The sequence below is a fragment of the Zerene cesonia genome, chromosome 1 (genome assembly GCF_012273895.1).
Source record: "Zerene cesonia ecotype Mississippi chromosome 1, Zerene_cesonia_1.1, whole genome shotgun sequence".
Lineage (NCBI taxonomy): Eukaryota > Metazoa > Arthropoda > Insecta > Lepidoptera > Pieridae > Zerene > Zerene cesonia.
The window spans coordinates 5,783,581-5,799,200 of NC_052102.1; the positions used below are offsets into that span (position 1 = coordinate 5,783,581).

General features: G+C 35.1%; 1 protein-coding gene across 5 annotated transcripts; it reads left to right on the forward strand.

Annotated features, from left to right (window-relative positions):
* Positions 1-515: 515 nt before the first annotated feature.
* On the forward strand, positions 516-14,859 carry LOC119839498 (rho guanine nucleotide exchange factor 7-like). 5 transcript variants are annotated; one of them, XM_038365827.1, is made up of 10 exons: positions 532-664; positions 1,019-1,229; positions 1,344-1,506; positions 1,850-2,068; positions 2,299-2,497; positions 2,889-3,110; positions 3,617-3,829; positions 6,511-6,775; positions 8,316-8,516; positions 14,565-14,859. In XM_038365827.1, the coding sequence occupies exons 2-10, from the start codon at positions 1,046-1,048 to the stop codon at positions 14,819-14,821; spliced, it is 1,923 nt and encodes a 640-aa protein (XP_038221755.1). In that variant the 5' UTR covers positions 532-664; positions 1,019-1,045; the 3' UTR covers positions 14,822-14,859. The 5 variants fall into 5 exon arrangements, with proteins under 5 accessions (XP_038221737.1, XP_038221755.1, XP_038221746.1 ...); XM_038365818.1 differs by lacking the exon at positions 14,565-14,859 and adding an exon at positions 9,665-14,396; XM_038365835.1 differs by lacking the exon at positions 14,565-14,859 and adding an exon at positions 8,859-9,653.
* The last annotated feature ends 761 nt before the right edge of the window (positions 14,860-15,620 follow it).

A 15,620-nucleotide genomic window follows, 5' to 3' on the forward strand; every position in this document is an offset into this window, starting at 1 on the left:
GTATTGTAGTGCGTATTAATAATGACTAATCGAATGTGATCTGTGACTGCACTATTTTGATAAAATTTATAAGAACACCGACTTTACTTTTACTAGGCAAAATAATATAATAAAAATTATTCTCTTGTTAAATACACGACGAAATGAGAAGTTACGTTATTTTTTATAAAGAAATATTAAAACTATTAAAGTAGGAGTGTTTAACTCCTTCGTAACTCCAACTCTAACATATGATATTGTTGATCGTTTTTTAGTTTTACATCATCAAGCAAAATTGTTATGTTCCCTCAAAATATAAAGCATATTTCGCTAAACGATTCATTCGTATAGGTACTTACAAATTTACATAAATGTATACCTCTGATGGGCACGAATTACTCGGTCGTTAGTTGGTTAGAGTCACGTATTATTATATTTCTCTTTGGTTAGAGTACTCGTAATGGTTACAGAGCTAAGTACGAGTAATATACTACATACCTATTTTTATCTGTCATTCATAAATATGAAACTGTCATCAGATTCTAGACGACATTCTATGCGTCAGAATTCAGATTTCAGACGGCGAAATCACAATCTGTAGAATTGTAGAATAATGTGTCAGTCGCACTGTGATATTTATTTTTAGAAGACCGTGAGTGAAGCGGATATAATTAAATACTTTAATGTACGCAAAAATAATCGAGTTTTAATGTGTTATCTTTTATATTACTATCGTTAATTAGTGTGTTTATTTGTAAATACTTGTAACTTATTATGGTACTGCAACTTCCTGCTACACTGCGTTTATATTTAAAACCTTCTACAGCTTTCTTAATTGAAGAAATTTATATAAAGGATAGCAGTACTAGTAAAATTCATGTGTTTTATTATCGATAGTCCTTTTGAATGATTTGGTGTCTAAAAGTAAAAAAATACATTGACAACGAAAAATGCTATGTTCCATGTAGGCGTTATAAAACATCTTAGGTACGCATCGTATTCTCGTTTTCATTACGTTGAATGTCACATACATTTTCAGGAAACATGGTATTTCGTCTAAAACAAAATGTCTTCTGAAAATTGCTTAGTTAAAGCAATATATTCATTCAAGGGTAAAAATAATGATGAGTTATGCTTTAAAAAAGGTGACATTATAACTGTCACCCAAAAAGAAGAAGGAGGATGGTGGGAAGGTACACTAGGGGAAACTACAGGATGGTTTCCTAGCAACTATGTTACTGAGCACAAAGGTATATTTTCTATTCACTAGATTTTATCAATCATTTATGTCAATTTATTAAGAAACTACTAATATTGTGTAACTGAGTGTTGCATTAACAAGATAAATTACTTTTTAACTATAGATCCATCTGGTTCTCTGACTACATCACCCATAAGAGCAGCTTCTGAAATTCAAGCTTTTCGAAATGTTGTTCTCAAAGATATCATTGACTCGGAGAAAGCTCATGTTGCTGAAATGCAAGGTCTTGTTACAAACTTTCTTCAGCCCCTGGAAAAAAGTGATATGTAAGTAGTTGTGACTTAATAATAAATAATGAAGTCTGTAAATTTTATTCAGCAGATACATTAGTATATCTGTTAATATGAATTTCTTCCTGTATCCATTGTATGAAAATATTTTTATTTTATAAGGGAACACTAGACTTATCTCAGAAATTAAATATTTGTTGTTACATAAATAAGAAAATAGGAGTATTTTAACAACATGATAAAAACTATACAATTTCAAATTTTAAAGTAACAATACTCTAAATCACATTTCTAACTGAATACTTTAAGCTTCACCTCTTGGATTTGTTATTGTTAAAACCATTTACCTCTTCCACTAAAATCTTTGCTATTTTTTTAGGTTGACAAAAGATGAATTTAAACAATTAACTGGAAACATAAGTGAGGTTCTCCAAATACATGAACAGTTCCTTGCACTCCTAGAAGAATGTGCCACCAAAACCGGACCAGATCAAAGAGTTGGAGGGCTGTTTCTGCATTGGGCACCTGAAATAAAAGCTGTTCATCAAACATACTGTGCAGGCCATCCAAAGGCTGTGTGTATTCTTGATAAATATAAGTAAGTGAACTTGAAGATACCCTTCTATATATCTTAACAGTGTATATCAAATTGATTACTTCTATTAATTTCTATTCATATAATATAAATATCGAGACAGTTTACTGTTTAACAGACATAAACTGTCTGTTTAGTGTTGAAACTTATAGAACACCGGGATCCAGATTTCAAATGTTTGTTATTTGAAATTTTAAAAAGGAGACCAATAAGTTATTGATGATGATTTTCAGAGAAGAATTGAATACATGGATGGAAAATGCTGGAGCAGTTTGTCCTGGTGTGCTGGTATTGACCGCTGGTCTATCAAAACCATTTCGACGACTGGGTAAATACCCTGCTATGTTACAAGAACTTGCAAGACATGTGCATGAAGCACATCCAGATAGAGGTGACACTCATCGAGCTTCTGTTGTTTATAAAGACATTGCCGTAAGTATATTGTCAAAATTGCCGTAATGCCATAAGTCATAATTATTTGCAATTGCAAAGTAATATTGATTTTCTACTTTATAACTTACTAGCTGCGCACTGCGGTTTCACCCGCGTAAGTCCGTATCCCTTAGGAATATCGGGATAAAAAATTGCCTATATGTTATACCAGTTGTCCAGCTCTCTACGTACCAAATTTCATTGCAATCGGTTCAGTAGTTTTTGTTTGAAAGAGCAACAAACCCACACACATCCTTACAAACTTTCGCATTTATAATATTAGTAGGATTAGATTCCCTCTACAATAATTAAATTGCTTTTTGTGGAGAAAATAAATAAATCCATTTATGAATGCGAGACTGTCTCATTTATAAGACTTGGTTGTTCACAGAGTGGATGTGCAGCTTTAAGACGGCAAAAAGAGTTAGAGTTACAAGTAGTGACTGGTGAGGTGCGTGGATGGCCTGGTGGTGAGTTGGCCTCATTGGGAGATGTTCTGCATATGGGAAGTGTAGCAGTTGGACCATCACATCAGGATAGATATCTTGTTCTATTTCCATCTGCATTACTGTTGCTGTCCGTTAGTAAGAGAGTCTCTGCATTTGTATATGAGGTAAGATTTTTCATTTATATGTCTGTATATATTGGTTTAAATGCGGGAGTTCTGCACAAAGGTAACTGGCATGCAGAGGGAAGGTACCACACCCTCACAGAAGATTGGTGTGAAATATATAGCATGTGAAGGCTACTGTTTCTCATACAATGAATGGAGGAGCTGGAAGCCTATGTCAACAGCAATAAAAAATATTTATTCTTTCTTTTTGTCTTGTGATTCATGATAAACGTTTACGGTGGTGAGACTATCGTTCATGGGCAAATTCAAGCATTCCTTTAGCTTATGTGATATTCTCATCCATAAGTTAAAATCACTACCAACCTAATGCTTTTTGTGGTTATCACATGCAAGAGTGACAAATGTATATCCATATATGTATAGTTAAAAAACTTTGGTGTTTGAATATTGTTAACATTATTTTATAAATTAATACAATATTAATGTAGTTGGCAGTAACATGTGATTTACATCTGAAATTTATTTTATTTATTTTCTTGTCATAGGGATGTCTTCCATTGACTGGTATTTCAGTTTGTAAACTAGATGATACTGATATAAGGAAAAATGCATTTGAAATAAGTGGACCAATGATAGACACAATAGTAGCTGTATGTCAAACAAAAGCTGAAGCTGATAATTGGGTTAGCCTGTTACAAAAGCACTCCAATATAAACAGTCCTACTCATGAACCGAATCAGCCACAATCCTTACCACACGTAAGTTGTATAATTTTTTTCTATTATATATTTATTCTGATATTATGTATGGTTACTATTATTTTGGCGTAAATAACAATAAGATCAATTATTTTTATGGTTTTTACGTAGCTGGCCCGCTCTCCCTCAGAAGGGGCCTTGTCTAGCATCAACACTAGTCGTCGCAGTCTTTACCACGTGACCTTGCCGCCCCCTAGCTATCCATCTGCGTCACCTTATTATTCACTCACAAAATATTTTGCAAGACTTGTAAGGAAAAAAGTAATAACACGGCAAATGTTGCGAAAGCTTTTACATGAGAGAACTTGGGCTAAAGCTTTCGAGCTGTCGGGATTGCCTGTTAAAAGGAGACATAGGAATCACATTAAATTAAAAATTGAAAATGATGGCACTGTTGGTACTGAGACGGAATGCTCTGATAGTGATAGAAATTCTGATGAAAGTGATCACGAGACAGAGGTGACAGAAACCTGTACGAGTTCTAGCAGTACAGACGTAGAAGCCAATAGTTCCTCTAAAATATTACGGCAAAATGCCATTGACAGCATTGGTCCTAGGACAATATCATCCTCTTGCAGTAGTTGGGGTAGTAACTTCGGTTATGTTAAGTATTTTGATGCATCTACTGACATGCACTGTGATTTACCGCAATTGAGCATAAAAGGAGACTGTACCAAAGAAATTTTTAACTCAAATAGTAGTATAGATTACGATGGCGGTAAAACGAGCATTCAGAGGTCATCTCGAAGTAATAAATTAAATATACAACCTATTATTCAACATTCCGATAGTGCGGACAATTCTAGTTTCGAAGCTAGAAACTACATGGCATGTGAAGATTTAGTGAATATGGATCAAAATACTGAAATGGACACTTTGGGCAGAGTCGAATCAGATTTTCTGACGACGCGACGTAGCTTTCCCAATCTTAGTTCTAGAAGTGATATATTACCTAAACCATGGAAATCTACAGAAGATGACACATACACAGGACAACTTGAATACGATACAATAATGTCTGACCTTTTAAAAGTATTAGAGCCACCCGCTTCACCTAAATCTAGCCGCGACTTTAATGTCGAGTCGGTGATAATCGATCCGCCGCTTATGTTTAGAAATGATGATGAGGATCTAAAAATTATTAATGTTAGTCTAAATGCCGACGTTCCTTTTCGTAAGCATTCACTTAATTCAGACAAGAAAATTAGGCGATCAATATCGCGATCAATGGTGGAAACAGAAAAGAAAAACAATGAAGCACATTTACAGAGAATGAGCTCACAGTCTGACAGCCGAAAGAATCTGAAAAAATGTGAATGTTGTAATAGATCGCTATGCCCCAGTCCGCGGTCTTCTGACTCTGGTGTTGCAGGAAGTTGCAATTTAGCATCACCTGAGTTAAACTTGCATGAGTATTCGAGTTCTGGGAATACAGGTAATGATTCAGACTGCCAGGAAAAACATACAGATCATAAAGATTCAAATAACTTTTCAAAAGAGGCTTTGGATAATCAAAAGTTGTCCTTGAGCGATATTGAGGCTGCTACATTTGAAGATCAATGTCGATGTACATCACCGTTTGGTTCTACCGCCAGAACATCGTGCGTTACAAGTGTTACCTCGGAAAATAGTTTGGATGTAAAAGATTTATCTAATACAGTAGTCATGCCTACATTCGTCGCAAGCCCACCTCTGCTGTCACCAAACATAAAACGCACCTCTATTAGACGTAACATAGAAAAATATGTACCAGAAATAAAATTAAAACCGGAAGTCCCTCCGCGTATATATCGAAAGCCGAGTACTCATTTGGAGGTTCCCAAAAATGTCAGGCAACCGCTTCCATGCCAATGGAGTACTATTAACATAACTGAGCGAACAAAGCCAAGTTTACATTATCATATGAGAATATATAGAGAAAATCCAGGAGAAAACGACGAGAAGAGACTGTCACGAAAGGACTTTGTTTGCAATCGTGACAACATATTAAGAGAGAACAGAAATATAGATAACAAGAGTTACAAGGCAAGATCGCGTAGCGAAGACTTATTAAAAAAGAAAGATTTTAAAGAAACAGATACTGGATTTATGGTGTATCGTTCAGATTTGTACGCTCACTGGTGGATGAAAGCCAAATTACCCATTACTGTGGTCACCGACTCAGGCAAGGATAATTTTATTTGTAAAGAACTACTGTTTTGTGTACCATTTGTTTGAACATAATTGTTATGAAGTTTTGTAACCATTAGATTATTCTAATAATAATATCATTAGTTACCCCAGTAATGCAGTGCTTTACTCGATCATCCTTGCCTGTGTTTATTCATCTTACTAACTGGAAAACGTCATTGCCAATAGATCATAATATACTAACTAAGAAAAGAGCTATGCATGAATAGGCTTAAATCACGTGTTTTCTGTGATCTTGCAAACAATTTAACTAGAGTAAGACCTATACGTTAGCGGATTTTTACATGGTTGATATAAACGTCATGTTTTCTATTACCAGTTTGTAAACAGTAATATAATGCTACTGTATGAAAATGTGTTTGAAATAATTATTGTACTCAACTCGATCTGTTTATACCGCAATATGCTTAATTTTAGCATAAGAGCAAATCAGTGCTTCGTGTTCAAATCGTTTGTTTGAAAACACGTATGTAAGCAATGTTTGTTTTCAGATGGCCTTGAGCGACAGCAGTAATGAGTTATCGTCCGGTCTTACGAACCATAAAAGATCACATTCATTTAACAATCATCAAAGCTACACGCAACACACGCAGCAAACGCAGAAGAGTAAACAAAAAAATCAATCGGCGCGCTGGCTTTTAAATTCCTGTGATTCGCTTGATCAGTCACCCGCTAAATCAAATAAAGTGCCAATTGGAAAGAAATTCTCCTCTGTCGATTTCATCGACACAACTGGCTCAAGTTATAGCAGTAAAGGTAATTGTTGTGATTATAAATTGGGATTGGTTTAACATTTGAGTTTCGTCTATTTATAGTGACTCGGACGACACTTCAAGGTATCCGCCATATGTTTGGTCGGCGGCGCGACCGACGATTTACTCTCTATACATTATTAGAATGATGGATTCGAATAAACATCGCGTACGTTTTATTGTGTCTGGGCCTTTTTTTTGGCTCTTTTATAACTGTCGGTATGCAAAAACAAACACTATTTTGGAACTATTCCTATGTCGTCATTATCGGTGCTTATTTTAGAATGTAAATCTAATCATAGACTTTTGTAAGATAATTGTAAAATTTTGGGAGATAGTCAAGCTTTTTGTACACGTTTGTATCCATTCGTTTTATTTTGTAGCTGAGATCTATCGTCACTCCGCATATTTAATGATTTAATGTTAGTAAATAATCAACAATTATCTACGTAATATAGATCCGTTTGCCAATATACGGCACCTGGTTAAGTAAGATAGTTTAGTTTTTGTTTTTAATCATGAATAAAATCACCGTACTAAGTTTACAATTTCATCAGAAAATCCTTTATTATCATTTAAAAATCCTCATTAGAAAATCCTTCTTAGTACAGTTTAATGATAAAAATTTAGTTTATATCTATACTAATATTAAAAAGCTAAAGAGTTTGTTTGTTTGTTTGATTGATTAAATGCACTAATCTCAGCTGGTCCGATTTGAAAAATTCTTTCAGTGTTAGATAGCCCGTTTATTGAGGAAGGCAATAGGCTATATATGTACAAAGAGCGAAACCGTAGCGGACCGCTAGTGTAATTATAAGTGTGACACTTGATATTGAACGTGACCAATCTACTGTGTCAATGACACGTTGTGAAACATAAATAATAAATAGCCAGCCCTCGCTTCACCTCACCCTGTTTGATATACAACAGAAATGTTAATAACATAGGAATAAGTTGAAGCCTTCGATCCTGTAAATAAATTAACGAAATACTTCTTTTAGACGTGTCTAAGAAATAAAAAAACGCAATAGTTAGATGTAATGTGTTCTATTTATTTTTTAATAACCCTACAAGTTTATTTACACATAAACATAAATTATATATATGTACATATATTGCTATTGCCGCCTGTCGAGGTTAAGCAACGATTGGCATGGTTATAAATTGGATGGGTAACCAATTTTTTTTGTTGTTGCTCTTTAGCTCATTCTTACCATCAATTAGGGTCAATTGTAATCAGGGATAAATGGAAAAATATCCGAATAGTTTTTTTCTGATCTGTAATTGCAAAACATTTTAAAAAATTGTATATAAATAAATTTTCGTACATATTTTATAAAAACAAAAATGAACAAAAACAAAAAAATTATTAAACATGTAGTTAAAAGTTTATTTAGAATTGTTTCCAATTACCTCCATGTACTATTACCCTGATTGACTATATATACAAGTACTTCATACTTCTTTTTGTAAGTTATAATTGAATATTAAGCACCTACGCTTGTTATAGTCTGATCCAGTACTGACATGAGTTGTTACCCCAGGCTGGAGTGTAACGTGCCTGCGGCCGGCGCCCCCGCTGCGGCCGCAGTCGTTCGCGGCGGGTTCGGACGAGAACATCGGCCCCACGCACCCGTACGCCCCGCACCAGAGGAAGTCTAACTCGTACGAGGAGGATGCGCTCATCTTAAAGGTCATCGAAGCGTATTGCACCTCGGCACGGTGCAGGAACGCCGTCAGTTCCGGTAAGGTATCTTTACTGAAGATCAGCTCTCATATTGGTGACTGAGTTACGTACAAAGATAGTTGTGAAAAAACTGCCGTACGGAATATGCGTACGAACAATTTTGGCCCGATTTGCCATCTAATATTCAATGATAACTTCGATAAGTTTTTCATTTCGAACGGTGAACGATTATCAGCAATCGCGTAATATTCAGACATGTTAACATTATATCAGTGAAATATATTAAAATTATCTATATAATGTTTGCATATAACATTCACATTTGACCTTTTAAATGCCTAAATAACCTTATAATTTAAGCGTGTAGTCTAGTACTAACATAGCTTTAATTATTATGCAGTACCCAATATACCTCTGGAGTTATTCGAGTCAACAAGGAGGCGACACGCAAAATCAAGAAACCGTATAATCAGTTGGTTATTAGAATAAAAGATCCGTTTCTAACTCCTATCTTACCTAGTAACTGGTTCTTGCTTGCAATATTGTCCTTAGCTTAGTGTATACACTAACGATTCACTATCGTAACATATAATACTCAATACTAATATTTAATGTATGTTGTTAAAATGATATTAATATATTTAGCTACTACTAACTTAGAGGTAATGCAGTTGCATGACATGCTTTATATATTCTATTTTTATAAAGTTAGTTCTATATTAATTGGCGAGTAGATCTGCGTAGATCTGTGTATCAACAAAGTCGAAACATGATACTTAAACATGTTTAGTCACTAAGTTCTTGGTACAAAGTAGCTAGTCATCGTAGTTACGTGGGATGCAGTATTATTTTTAATTATTACTACCGAAGCTATTTAATTATAAATTTTTATTATGAAACGGTTTTGAAACTAATGAACAAAGATCCTCAGAGGCGTAATAAATTAAAAAAATATATTTTCTATCATGATATATGATATGATATTCTATACATGGTATTTATTTATTTTAGTAAGAATAACGCCAAAACTAAAACTAACAAGTCACTATATATGGCTACTATTATGTTAATTTTACTTATTTTATGGTACCTATCTAGGAATACTCGTACGACTAAGATCTCTAACGCTATGGCTTTGATCGTTGTCTCCGTGGTCTCAAACTTTCTATTTTGTTACATGCGGCTGCCTTTATATCGCACCTGCAGTGGACTGCGGCCACTTTTCTCTCGGTAAAGTACAATATCACGCACACGCCACTAACAAACCGCATAGCTATACTAAAACGCCCGTCGCTCCCGGCCCGAGGAGCGCGACGCCGGAATACGCCGGCCGCAGTAAGGCGTCGAAAGTGAAGCGCAACAAGAGCTCGTCCGCGGCGGACGCGTGTCTGTACCGGGCGGACACGCGGCGGCTGCTGGCCGAGCGCAAGTTCCACCTCAACCGCTCCAACCCCAGCCTGGGGGAGTACGCGGAGGAGCGCGGGCACAGGCTGCGGGCGGGCGAGCGCCGCAGCGGCTCGCACCCCAGCCTGGCCCCGCTCCGGCACCCCCCCGCGCCGGCCCCCTCCGCCCGCTCCTCCACCTGGTGCTGCGGCACCTTCGTCAAGCAGCTCACCAAGTCGCACCACTTCGACTGACAGTGACCCCCCGTGTGCTCGCTCGCGTGATCCCCAGAGACTCGGCTTTCCACTCACGTTGCTAACTTCGCCCTTCCCCGAGCCAAGCGTGCGCGCTTGACCGGTCGTGGTACTCCGCTTTTCACTTCATCTCGTTTACTAACAGCATCTCACTCCATAGCTCATTGTGTATCGTTTCATGGGGTGTGATTGACGTGCATGTTTCTTTCGAGTGCCATTATATGAAATTCCTATGTATGTTGTAGGTATGTTATCTATGTGAACATAGACTTTTATCGGACTGGTGCAGTTGTGTAGTGCATGTGCAGTATTATAGATCCTTGTAATTTATTTAGTGGAGAATATGGTGCATATGTATTTTTATGAATATTATATTATAAATGCTTATACATACGTATAAAAAAATATTTTACGTGTTAGCGTGTTGTATCATATGTACTTGTATAATTCCGATATTTGAAGACTACACGAATGTATTTATGTGAATTCAGTAAATTTTATTATTCGATTGCATGTTTATTATTGGAACTAGATATGAATATATTATAATATATGTAGTATCGGTTTATATGTATGTATTATTTTATATGATTATTCCTATTGAAAATATATTTTACTCTAAAAATTACGTGTTACAGTCGGCAAAAGTTATTAAGTGAAAGTTTACCCTTTCTACCCAGACACTAAGGTCCGATTTTACCCGTGATTTTGAACGCGATCAAAATCCTATAAAACGAGCTTAAATGTTTAACGTACTTGCAATTATATATTATCAAAGTCAACTGAACTAAGTTCAAGCAAAAATAAGTTCAAATCCTTGATCTGCAAGGTTTCTGCGTTTAACAAGTTTGAACGCGTTTAAAGTCATGTCATGTTGTCAGATTCATTTTAATGATTATATGATATTTGATATTATAAATTAAATTTTATTAATGTTGTTCCTATATATAATACAGAACGATTGAATTTAAGTTAAATATGGGTTTTTGTAAAATAGGTTTATAGATATTTTGTAAATTCTATTAGAAAATATTACCCATGAACCATGAAGGAATGATTTAAACTATTAAAGCGTGGATTCCAATTGTCTTAAATCGAATTTAGGACTGACATGTGAACTATTTACGTAGAACTGAGTTACACTGATCGCGTTTGGAGGTGTTATTGGTGAAATCGGTCCTAAAACTTTTAACAAAGCGATCAATATATATTAACCAACGAAACGTACGCAATTATACTTAGTTTTCGAAATGTGCAAAAAATGTATACAAAATATATGCATACTCTTTATTTGTAAAATTAAACGATTGCGTCTAGACAGGCGTCCCTCATCGACAATAAGCGACCGCTGAAATGGCTATAATCTCACCGATTCTTTTAGTGTGATTATACTGGCGTTTTGTGCTTTTCTTTTTTTAAATATTATAAATTCAATCATTACACATAATCAATGTTCTTTCGAGCCATTTTTCAGTCAATACCTTGATTATTTTACTTTTACCTAAGTTAGGAGCTGAGCGAAGAATACATTTTTAATCAGATAAGAAGAACAGAAATATTAAATTATGAATTTTTCGTGCATTATTCGTATCGTCATCATAACAAAGTACCGCGCATACTTAAAAATTGCTGCGAAAATGCAGGCGAAAGCAACCAGCCGGTAGTAATAGGGTTGACGGCGCTAATATAGACGAGCGAGTTAAGTGTTCTGTTTTAGATGCACGCTGTATAATCAGTACTCGTCGCGTCGCATATACATTCGTTTAATATTGAACAGCAATGGTGCATTTACACAATCGCGCGAATAGCGACGCTATTAGCGAGGCGGATAACGAACACGCATACACTCACCATTCGCCTGAAGATTCGCGTGTTATTTAGATCGGTTCGGACGTAATCAAAGGAAACACAAATGTGTCAGTGGTTCGCGTCCACACTCGTATACGAATGTTTCGTCGATTATATCGCCGTGTCACGAGGCGGATAGGGAACACGGATGTGTAAATGCACCATCATATAGCGCACCGCAACTACAAAACTCCGCAATTCAGGCTATTGACCCAAAGCTCACTTCTGACATTACTCGAAACAAAACCATTACAAACAGGTTAAGTAATGCTTCTTAATTGTAAATTTAAAAGTGTCTTTGCTTATTTGTTTGACTTTCTTTCACGTCGTAAAGGAACGATTCTATAATATGATGTTTTAATCTGGAGATAGGAGTGATATAGGCTACTTTTTACCGCGGTTCAACATCTCATTCCTATGGGATTTACTTTTTAAAACGGGAGCGAAATTGCGGACGATTACTATAATTATTTATTACCTTACCGAGATTCGAGATCTTTGATATTAGTATTTAATAAACATAATTCTAACTTACCTAGACACTATGTTGTAAATTATCATACTATTATTCCACAAAAATAACTGTATTTCCGTAATATACAAAAGTAAACAAGTAAATAGAAGGTATAACAGATCTTCCCGTGCTGTTTTAATTTGTTTGTTGTTTTAGAGCTTTCACAGAAATAGGCCGGCTGTTCAAACTAAAATCCGTAGTTTAAAACACGTCGTGGCTCGTCGCACCTAAAATTCGCTTTTCTATTGTACCCATATTTAGCTTGTATTTTCAAGTGCCGATACAAAACAAAATTTGAAACGTTATATTTAACGCTGTGAGAATATTGCATTATATTATTAGTATCGTGAAATACTTTAAAGCCCCACACAAAGGAGTATTTTATACTTCAAATACACACACAAAGTTAATATGATACATTATGTAGAGACGGTTTTTCATCGCTCTCCCCATATATGTTTTAATGACGTCGTAACTGTATCATAAATCTATACAGGATAACAGCTGCGTCTCTAGCGTCTTTGTGTTCATATTGGGCTGGAAATAGTTATTTATTGATTCTAAATATGATTTGTTGTTGTGTGATGCAAATTTATATAAACATTCTTGTATTTATGGAATGGCGGCCGGTACGTTATTAATGATCGAACTTTTAACCGCATCACGGCTCGCTCTAATGGTGTATGTGAACAGAAATATTTTAAATTGTAATTCAATTAATTGAATGAAACATTTCGCGTTCTGATCTATTTATAAAATTACATAATCTTAGACATAACTACTGCATCGATTTCAAAGATTCTTTCATCATTTGATATGTATGTGATCCCTGATTGCTATAGACTATACATGTACCTCGGGCGAAGCCGGGGCGGATCGCTTGTAATGACGACGTTCGAATTTTACGTATCAGCTCAAATGCACAATATTGTATGAGAACGAGTATAGTCCACAATTTTATGTTTCTAACGTTGATCAATGTGTACATTCTACATTGCTGAGAATCATTCTTAACTTGCTTCGGTTAACTTTGTTCAAAATGTGGTTGAATCTAACAAAATATACTGTCTCAACTACGTACGCTATTTCAATCCAGAATTCATATTCACATGCAATATATTGTTGATATATATTAAACGCTTACTAATTATTTTATCCGGGCTACATAAAGCATGCGTGTTATTGATGAAACCCGTTCCACGAAAAATGATTTACAGGAAAATGTTATTTGAAGTTTGCTCTCGTTGATATATATAAATGAATAGGTAGATACGAACATGGCTACATTAACCGGGGGCGCTACGCAGTTTTGTTCGTTTTTCGTTACCGCTTTCGCTCGTCCCGTTTTCATCGATTTTAATATCATGATATGTGTGTAATCTTTTAATGTTTATCCCTCGCCCAATAGCGTCATAAACATAACGTCTACACTCATTATTAGGCTTTTCTGTGCCATTTACCATTTTAAGTGTACTCGTATGTACATAATGCATTGAATAATTATCAAGATACGCGGTTCGACTAGAAAGTTACTGTTGTCTAGTCAATAAAGTGTCATTTTTAATATTCCTATTCATAAATGTATTCTAATTTGAAACAGTATTATTTGAAAGAAAATTGACGCAATTAATAACAAAGAATTAGAAAACTATTTAGCGTAGTTAGATTATTATTATTAGGTGTTGTGAACGATATGTTTTAAGTTTAACGTTTTATAACATTGTCTTTCATTATTGTATCCTAGCGAACTAAATATAACTTGTTTTTATGTGTAAATTTCCACCTTGATGTAAACCTAGTACATAATGTGATTTGTTATTTCGATGCAGAAAAATATAACGATACTGTGTGTTACATAATGTTATTCATATTTATTTTTATAACGAATTATTGTAGGTTACTCGTTTAAGTATCAATAAATTTTATGGAAATTTACAAATTTTTTATTCAAGCAATATTTATTTACTCTGTAATATTTTAAGCGTGCTCACAAAAAGGTTTTAACGTAACCGCCTTACATACAAAAAGGTGGGTAGTATACGACGTATTATGCTCCAATTACGCTGAATATGCGGCAGTTTATTTTCTTATGCAATTTTGTTTTCAGAATGCGACGACGAGTCCCCAGTGTCGATAGAAGCTTTAGTAAGATCGCCGTCATTGCCCATTCACTCCACATCCAATCACGGCTCCCCGAGTTTGTGGACCATTGTTATGAGATTACAGAACGAAATAAAAACTTTAAGATTGGATGTCAAAAACTTACAATTGCAATTGAATGAAGAGAAACATGAACGAAATCTTGCCATTGCTGCTATGCAGTCGAAAAACATATTTAAAGACGCTAAAGAGAGTAAATGTTGACTTAATTTTGTGACCATAAGAACTATGAAATAAACGTATTATTATGTATCTCTTTGTTTTATTTGAATTGAGTGCAGAATCCATTATCAACTGGTAACACTGTAATCGATAAGTTAGTTTCTTTATTGACATATGATCAATTCAAAATGGAATCAACATTCAGTATATTGAATTGAATGCAAAGCTGCTATTTACATCTTAGGACAATTTATAAAGTGAGGTAGAAGCGGGCAATATATAACTGAAACTATTCTAAACCACGGTAGGTTCTGGCGGCTGGCTCGATTCAGTGGCTGCTCATTGAGGCGAATAGCCGCTGCACTATAATACATACGTGTACGTGTACGGCAAAGGGTAACAGTGCAATGTGGGCGAGATAAAAATGCCTGCGATTTCCTTTGGTTCACTGCCTTCCATCAACCATGCTATTTGTACAATGTATCAGCTTTAAAAGGAAAAATAACATTCAACATTTCGTTTAATACCTTATCGGAAGCGTAAGCCTTCGGAGGTATATTTTTGAATAATAAATCAAGAGCACCATTATGTTTGTGAGGATTTATATAGAAATGAGACGCCGGCTGGCTTTTAGTAATAACTTCTATAGAGTTGACTTTTAACCATTTACCATAATATTATAATTTAATACTGCCTTCGTTTATACGAAAAATAAAAATATTTAATTTCTTATTGTTATTTTATATACGCAACATATTATGCCTATGCGAAATGTGTGCAACTGTCGCTATTCAGTAAGTGCAAATGCAATTATTTGTTGCCATTATTTATTCACCTTACA